Source organism: Chaetura pelagica, unplaced genomic scaffold, assembly GCF_000747805.2.
Source record: "Chaetura pelagica isolate M959 unplaced genomic scaffold, ChaPel_1.0 scaffold69, whole genome shotgun sequence".
NCBI classification, from domain to species: Eukaryota; Metazoa; Chordata; class Aves; order Apodiformes; family Apodidae; genus Chaetura; species Chaetura pelagica.
The window spans coordinates 12,916,366-12,925,692 of record NW_009970724.1 but is presented as its reverse complement, the minus strand read 5'-3'; the positions used below and the strand labels follow the sequence as shown (position 1 = coordinate 12,925,692).

At 40.3% G+C, this 9,327-nt stretch overlaps 1 protein-coding gene across 1 annotated transcript in view; it reads left to right on the top strand.

Moving 5' to 3' along the window:
- Window positions 1-9,327, top strand: part of VAV3 (vav 3 guanine nucleotide exchange factor) — a 194,038-nt gene that overhangs the window by 42,207 nt on the left and 142,504 nt on the right. The window contains exon 6 of the mRNA XM_010006784.1: window positions 5-160. Within this exon, the coding sequence (XP_010005086.1) occupies window positions 5-160 (156 nt within the window). The remainder of the gene's footprint in view (window positions 1-4; window positions 161-9,327) is intronic.

Sequence of the window (9,327 nt, the reverse complement as noted above, 5' to 3'; positions counted from 1 at the left end):
CGAGGGGGTTTGGGCGGGAGAGCCGGAGGAGCCCGTCCCAGAGGTGCGGGCCCTGCCTGCCCCCGCAGCCGGCGGCGTGACGTTCCTGCGCGCGTTTGTGGTTCGCGGGAGCGGTTACAGCGCTACCTGCCCCGCTTCCCGTCGTTCCGGGGGTACCTGGGTACGTGAGAGGGAGCGGGGCGGGAAGGAGCAGGGCCGGTGTTGCTGGACGTTGCGGGAGGGCAGGAGATGGGGCGGGGGAAGCAGCGATTGCCCTCAGCTGGCAGCCGAGACGCGGGGTGTGCGGGAGCCATCAGCAGTGACACCGTGTTCTCCGTAGCGGGGTGCTTGTGTTCTAGTATCTCTTTTCTTCGCGCCTTGTTGTGTTTAGCTTTTTTAATTGGTATTTTGGTTAAATAGTAATGAAATATTCCGAGTTCGTCCCCATTTAAAACGCACCTTCCAGCTGGGACGGATGTGTTGTTATTGTGCCTCAAAAAGCGGGTTTCAGGTGCCGAGATAAGGCTACATCAATAATTCAAGGAGGAGAAGCTCCACATACAAGACTTCCCGCCGCTGCCGGGCACACCTCTGCCTCGGACAGGGTGGCAGCCCCGCAGATGCGGCCGGAAAGGAAACTAAACTTCTGAGTCTCTAGTGTGTTTTCAGACGGGGAGAAACGGATACATCGTAACATTTCAATGTCATGGTTCTGGTACAGAGGGACAGCAGAAAAAACCGGCCGCTGGTGTTTAGGAAACTGACCAAAAACGCAGTGGCAGTAAATTTTGGTTTGGGAGGAGAGTTCTTGGTCCGTGTTTACTCATAAAGCTGGTTATTTTCTTGCCTTTTAGTTTTCTTTAGGTTTTAAATTTTTTTTCCTAGCAGCTATGTTTTACTACTAAAGGAGTGTTTTCTGTAAGGCCACAGCACAAAAAGGGGAAAAAACCCACCCAAAACCTGTAGGGTATATTTCAGCTGGTTAGAGCGAAAACTCCAAGACCCTTGTACTAGATGTGAATGGTGTAGAGGCTATTCCTGCATCCTTGGGAGCTCCAGTGCCTGGTTGGGTTGGGTGAGCTGAGGCAACACTTGACCTGAGTGATGGAGAGATGCAGAGGCTGGACTCCTCCAAATGGAAAAAATCCAGATAAGCTCTCTCTCTGTGTTGTTCAGACTCTATGACAGTTTCAGGACTTGCTAAAATGTACCAGAGCCCTGGTTTATATTATCATAATAGTCAGTTTGGTTGCTTCCAAACGGACCCTTTTTCAGTTTAGCTGCAGAGCTATAAATACTTTACATAAGAACTATTGGAAATTATTTCTTACCCTGCTTAGAATGGGTAAAAAGTGTGGAACAGGTAAATGAATTAATTTAAATTAGAGATTAATGTTGTTTGTCTGAACCAATATTATTTTATTTTTGATGAATTAAAACCATGTGATCTCTTTCTGTCTACTAAAAACAAATATCAAAATGCTCTGCTGTTTTCTTTCTTGAAGGAGGTTTGGGAATCCAGATTAATATTTATTTCTCCAAGTGTGTTTGAACTATGGATTACAATTGTAAATCTTGGATTATTTGTAATGCATAGTTTGAGCTTGAGCTTTATATATGTATCATGTGGCTATTGGAATTGTTTCATGGCTGTGACATTTGTCTCCTTGTCTATGTGTCGGCCCTGTGCCTGAGGAACCTGCACTCCACAGTGCTACAGGCTGCTCTGTCCGCTGGTACATTTCTGCCCTACACTGATTTCACCCTCGAAACAGGGGGAACTGCTTCTGTATCAAAACATGCAATGGATAATGCTAAGCAGCATTAAATTTACTGGGAATGGTACCTTTGCTTTCTGCAAGATCAAGATCTGGCCATCTTAGGTTCTGTGGTGTTTAATGAAAAGCCTCTTGGAGGACACAATTTCTGCTGGAAAGGATCACTTGGTGACCATTTCATAAATTGTTAATAAAAATGTAGTAGGCTGAAATTAGGCAAGCTGCTCGTAGTTTGTTGCTAAGACTGTAAAGAGCACTTAGCAATAACATACGGTGAAGTCTCAGATGCTTGCAAATTATTAATTTGGTGAGATCTACTTGGAGTCTGAGGAGATGGGCCCTGAAGTATGAGTTTTCTCAGATAATGCTTTTCACTAAACTGATGTATTTGCTGCATTGTAGGATCTTGGGGTCTTGCAAAAACACTAGCTAACTCTTCTTTTCCTTGTGGGGTAGTGATTTTTAGATGTTGGAGGCATGGAGTACAAGAGCTGAGTTGGCATTAGGATGGAAAATGTTTTGCCCTCTGACTGCACAGCTGGCTTGAATGTGCTGTTGTGTCTGTACCACTCAGCTGGACCATTGAATCTCGTGTGACCCTTATCTGTCATCTTCTAGAAGTGAGTTGTAGCTCCCATACTCCCTTATCTGATACTGTTTTCTGCCATAAAATCTTAAAAATTGCTCAGGGCATCCTTGCTGCACAGTTTTTGACCAATAAGAACAGATAAGGAGAAGGGTGGATGAAGGCTTCACAAATGGGTCTTGTGGAAGGCAGACTGTGTGATTTTAGCCTTGTGTCTTGCTTGCCTTGTTGACATTTGTCAGTCTCTTCTCTATAAACCAAGTTTTCATGTCTTGGGGGCTAGTTAAAAATGCAGCAGCGCCCAAGAACAGGTAAGTGAGAGATGGTGCCTCAGGCAGACCTGGGAGTTTATGTCAGACCTCTGACATACTAGAGTCAAGTCTCTTCCATTTCATTACATATTTAGTTTTTTGAAATTAGTGTGGCAGATCAGATGTTTGTGACGCTCACCAGCTTTGCTCAGTTGACCTTAGTAACCCCTCAAAAGCTACATCAGAAGTGTAGAGGTTCTGTGACTCATGCTGCTTGCTTTAGATGGCACTTTTTGGTGGAGCCTTGTTTGGTCAAACAGGAGCACTGTTGATTTGCTTTGTAAGCACCCGGCTGCTGCTTGTTTTTGGGGCAGGAATAGAAACAGAGACTGGCGACGGTCAGCATTGCAACACAGACGTGCTTGACCAAGTGGTAGTGGGTATGTTCTCTTTTATGGGCTGACTAGCATGGGGAACTGCATGCCTTTGTCCTGCCACCAGCCACACACCTTGTGTCACAGCGGTTCTTGTGGGAGGGCTGTTTTATGTGTTTGAAATCTGTGGATTCAGACCCCTACCTTTTTGGAGGTAAAAGTACCTGTGTCAGAGAAGTATCTCAGTGTTTTCAGGTTGCAAAACATTGGGTTTGAACATTTGAATGCTGGCAGGTTTTGTCTGTGGTTCTGTATGTTTATGAAAATATTTAAATTTGGTTAGTGGAAGTTGTCCTTTGAAGAACAGAAGCTGATTCAGTCAGTTATGCTTTCCAGAAAGTACGCCTCAGATGTGAAAGTATAAACCTTGCATACATAAAAGACAAGCAGTGTTGTTGCTTTGCTACTGAATCTTCCACCTCTGGGGTGCAAGCTGCATGCTGCCTACCTCTTGTTTGAGGAGATGGTGTGTCTCAGTGATAGGTCCTCTACGAAAAATCACAGATGGGCTTTGTAAGAGATTGAAATCTCTTGGATTCAGGGACATTTATATCCAGTTGTTTGGTGTTTTTTTGTTTGTTTGTGGGTTTTTGTTTGTTTGTGTGTTTTTTATTTTTTTTTTTCCCCTGCTGTGACTGAACAGAACCAGAGAGTATTGGCTCTATTAAGACTTGTTGTGTTAAGGCCCAGAAGCACTATGCTGTTTGAACTCCCATGAGCTGGCAGCTCTGGTTGTTACTTTTCAACCAGTACGTGTGCCATCAGAAAAGGAAATTTGGAAGATGGCTCAAATAATGTCTTTTGGCTTTTAACTGTAGTAGAGTCTGCCTGATACAGACTTGAGAGCTGGTGTTGTGAAAGGGGTCTTAATGAAAGCACAATGTGAAGAAGTGCTAAACCTTGCAGCAATTGGGAATAGAACTGGAAGAGGGAATGTGCTAAATGAATTGCAGAGATGTGACTGGCATCCTGGTGCACTGCAGGTTTTTCCCTGAAGTGTAGTATCAGTGCCTGCTGACAGTGAGGTGGAGGATGGAGCACTGCAGCTCAGCCTCTGCCTCTTCCATGGGAACTGTTCACTCTAGGTCTCCACTTTCCTAAGATGTTGCCTTTTGGCTAATGTAGACTGGTGAAAATAATAAAAATAGAAGTGATCCATAACTGAAAGTACTAATCCTAATGTATAATCATAATCATACAGGAACTTAAATTATTTATCACCAGAAATATAAAACCTAAACCCACAGATTACGAAGGATTTGCAGAAGATGTCATCTGTTTAATGCTATCTTTTAATACTTCAGCAAACTAGTTTTGAAATATTTTTTGCAAGGCATTTAGTTAACTTGTGAGTGATTGCTAAACAGGAAAACTGCGCTTAATGCAATACTGGCATGGGAGTTTACTAAAGGGGATGTTGACATAGATTAAATATTAAAAAAACTATTTCCTATTATTCTAATAAAAATATCCTTCTCTTTGTATTAAAAGTTCAAATATTTTCTAATTTTAGGGAGTTACTTTTTTTGGTGTCACCCTGTAGTCTTAAGGAAGTTTATTATCTTTGTCATCTTGTTTATATTTTGGTGAGGCAACTGAGCTTTTGAACAGTAGTTTTTATTTCTTGGTTACAATCACATCAGGTAGCCCCAGGATGTGGGTGTGCTGAGACATATCTCTCCATTTCCTCTGATCCTACTCTTGTCTTCTATTCCCCACAAATGATAACCATGATCTCCTGCCTCTATGAATGTGCATCCCAAGCTTCCCACAGGTGGGTGTGCTCCCCTGAGCTTTTCCATCTGCAAGCCTTCTGGAAGCCATGCTGCTAGATTTTTTTTTTCTTTTTTTCCCAAATGTTGGCTTAGGAGAGCATGCCAAATGTCAGGGTATCAAACTTTGTGTGCCACGTGACTTTGCAAAGGAGGAAATGGGAATTCTCTCTTGACAGCTAAGAGAGAAACTGGGATGTGAGTGGATGTGCTGACCTCTGTCCATGAGGATGTGATTTAGATTTGGGATCGTTTGAGGGACCAGATGAGCTAAGTGAGAAAATGAAAAGGGGTTGGAGTGGTGCTTGCCACCATTCCCAGGAGTCAGGGGATATCAATAATCTATTTTTCTTGGGCAGAGAGATCTTTGAGAGAACTGTTGGGTGAAATAACTCTTAATGCCATGTTTGCTTGTTGTATTAGCTGCCAGGTTATTGCATTAAGGAAAGTACCACAAAGATACATTTAGATAAAGTTTTTCTAAAACTGTTAAATATTTCTGGCTTGAACAGGAGTTTAGGAACTGGTTCAGTTTTTATAAGTGTGTAGAAGGACATATTAAAAACTAACAAACAACCCAAACAAACCACCTTTTTGAATAATATAAAACTGTGTATATTCAATTTAACTGCTTCAGAAAGACTTCAGTCCACTAAATGACTTCACCTTTATTTTCGTGGTTCACCGAAATGAAAGCTGCATTGGCTGTAAGATATATCCATAAGATGTACTTATCCATAAAAGATGTACTTATCCATAAAAGATGTTCTTATCCATATGTATGATGTTATGTATGCATATGCATATCTTATATGTATCAGGCTTGGTAAAATATTTTGAACAAGTATATGTTAAAAGCAAAACCTTAATATGACCTCTCTGCTTTGTGCTAAGAAAAGCAGCTGACAAAAAATAGTGACCCACTTTTTCTAGGTAATTCTTCTTACCTTAAGAAGATGGAGGAAAATATATAATATTGGAAAACTGATGTAATGATTTTTAAAAATTATTCTTTTTGGTTGAGGAGGAAGGGAAAACAGCAGTTGTACTGTATTTTAAAGCTTATTTTATAAGCTATATTTATAATACAGCTATTAAATGCAGCATATGCATCTTACCAAGATTTGTCTCCAGTGTCCCCTCCTGCACAAAATTTTAGTGTGCTGGAAGCTGTCTAATGCATTAACAGGAAAAATACTTGTCCTGGTTTCTCAGAGACTATACTATGTATGTGCCAGTGGTGGATAATGTAAATTGACATCTGTGGATGGCAGGCTGCTGTGTCGTGTCAAAGCCAAGCTTGTTTCTGAGCCTTGTCTGACACAGATGAGACCTGTGATAGCAGCAAGTTGAAGGACTGCTTCTGGAAAGAAACTGAGAAGTCAAAAGGGCTCAAGGGGAGAGAGGAGAATATATATGAGGTAGGAGGAAACAATCAAAAGAATCAAACAAGAAACTAGCAAGCATGGTCAGGAAAAGCAGGGAAGTTGGATTGAAGGAGGTGTCAGCAATTAAGACAATTAAGATTTATCCCAAGTTAAATACAGAAAATGAGTCTTGGATATACTGTGTTATTTAATGGTAGTGGCATTATAATTTAATGATGGCATGCTGGTCTCAGTTACAACTTACTGTCTTAGGACTGCAAGGTCCAGGAGGTTATTTCTGAGGCTGCTGCACTGCACATGGGGGTGGGTTAGTATAGTACTTTGGTACAATTTGTGCGATAGTCAGTGGATCTTGGATTTCTCACCTGTGTGCTTTTCCCCTTCTTCTTTGAATGTCCAGAGTTAACTAGATTGTAGGTGTAAAGGAAATACAGAGGGTAAGGAGGGAAAGGGCCAAAAAATGAGGGGCAAGAGAGCTGCTGGTGGGTAAGGGAGCATCATGGCCATACCAAGGGGGACCTGGCAGCTCCTGGCCCTGGCAGAGCTGAGTCTTAGATTGGCTGGTGTGGGCTTTAGGGAGGAGGGTTAACTGGGGACAGCAGCTAGCAGACTAGTAAGAGGCACAGGCAGGAAGGACTTACCACAATTTGATATTGGTAAAATAGAGACAGGCAGGGAAAGACTTTCTTGCTGAAGCAATGTAGGCTCCATGAGCAACAGCTGACTGAGGTGGGAAATAGGACAAGTGCCTGTGGCTGCAAAGGGAACCTGCTGGAGTGTGCTCCTCACTATGAGCCTGTGGTGTGCTGGGGGAGAGGGGAGCTTCATCCTGGCCCATGTGTGTCACTGCTGGCTCAGGAAGGGCTGTCCTGGCTTGTGTTCTGTATTGTATGGTGTATCTGAGTACAGAGGAAGAGATATTGTTTATGTCACTGACAGTCTTATCTTCTTTCATTTTCAATTAATATAGAGATGTCAGTTTTTTAACTCATTCCCCCAATACTAAAACTGTATTTGTAGCTCTTTAAAAAATATATATTTAAAATTCCTGTCAAAACCCTTTGATTTTTGTTCTCCTTCTGTTGCTTCAAAACAGTGTTGCAGCACTTCCATATTATTCTGTGATACTCCGTAGCAATGTTTTGTACTGCAGTGTCATTTCAGTATTCCAAAAATTGTTTCACATAGAAGTACAATTTGATGTGTGCTTTGTCAAATCTGCTATTAATTTTTCCCCTGCACTTTGGAGATTACTTAGCATCATCTGGAGTTGCCTTTTCTTTCCTCTTATGTTGCTTTGGTAAGACAAACTTAAGACTTCAGGTATTACCAAGTACCAGCTGTTTGCTAAGACTTATGATATGTAAAATGCAATTTGAACAGACATCTTTATAGTAAAGTTTTGAAATTTTATATTTAGGAGAAAGATGTTCCCTCAAATCACAGTAAGTGCTTTTGTCTCCAGTTGAACACACTGTTGAGTGATAACATCTCTTTTAAAAAAAATATAAGTCATCTTGTATTCTGTTCATCCTGTATTCAATGACAATAGTGAATGTCTTAGTAATGTGAAACACTGAAGGACTAGTAATAGAATACTTGTATATTCAGAACATGAAACCTTAGTCACAAATTGCATAATAAAGTGATATCATAGTACTGTGTGTAAAAGCCACTCAAGTACTATTTAAAAACTTTTGTAGGTATGAACTAATGTAATTGGGAAAATTAAGTTCAGTTGTCTTGCATTACAATCCAAGGTATTTTGGGTCTGTAAATTGCCTTTTAATCAGAATTTCGTGTTAAAATTGGGGAGTAGGGATTCAGTTTGTCATCTATTTTCACTAGTTTTATCCCTCTAAAAATCTCTTGAAAGTTATTTTAAATGATATAGAAAATATGGTATGATTGCCTTGCAGAAGCAAACAAAATGTGTATTTGATGTTATTGCTATAATCAAATGTTTTCTGAGAAAAACAAAGCGTAAAGCATTTTTATAGCATATTTTTAACTGTTAAAGCTTAGCAGGACAAGATTATTTTTATTTCCATAACCCTTAGATTTGGAATACCTGTTTAGTCCTCGGCATAATCAAATTTACCTATTTGTGAGTTATATAGTGGTATATACTGTGTAATAGCTTTAAGATACATTGTATAATTACTTGTTCCTACATTCACATTGTTTCTACATGTTAAACCTTGCAATGAACTGAAGTGGTATGATTGAAGCTTGGCCCTTGAAAATTTTGATTGTCAAAGTAGTATCACTCTTGTGGAGGAAATTTCTTGGTAAAAAATTCATGCATGATTTTGCCTGCACTCTGAATTATTAGTATAATAATGACAGAGTCATCATAGTGTGTTTTGTTTGTCAAGTTTTAATTTATACTTTCATGGTCCAGTGATTGAATTCAAATTCCCAACAATTACTACTCCGTATAGCAGTGGTGACTTACATCAATTGATAAAAGGCCATGATGGCTATGTTGTTTTTCCCTCTGAATTTGTCAGCATCTAGGAGTAAATATGCCTGATTCCAGTGCAGAGTTGATTAAAGGAAGATGCAGGACCTCACCTTCATCTCACTAATGTACCCATCAGATTTTAAGTGTCCTTGGGTGGAGATGTGGGTGATATAATCCTACCATGTGTACTGTAAACATTCAGGGTAAACATTCATTAAACCTATTTATCTCTGTAGGATTTAGATTAAGCTTTGAATTCTTTCTTCCTGGAGAATAAGCAGAAAATAGGAAACACTAGAGAGAATGTTCAAACTATTTGTTTCTTGTAGCTCCCTTTACTGTTGAAGTAGAAGGCTTGAGACTCTGAATTGCCCTTTCAGGCTGCTGCTTTTGTGCTCATGGTCAGTTGATGTCTGATTGATTTCTGCCAAGCTCTGAAAACCTAATTTTTATTTAGGCAGATATTTTGAAAACTTCTTCATGCTACTTCATGGCTCAAGTTTTGCATTTCAGAGCAGTACCTGTATTGCTAAATTGCACTAAGTTGCATGAGGAAACATTTAAGTTTCACTTTCTTTTGGTGGTTTACCCTACACGTGTGCGTCAGGTTACATTGCATACTTCTCCAAATTGGCCATTGTTTATTTTGAAACGTTGTTGAAAATTCCTGCT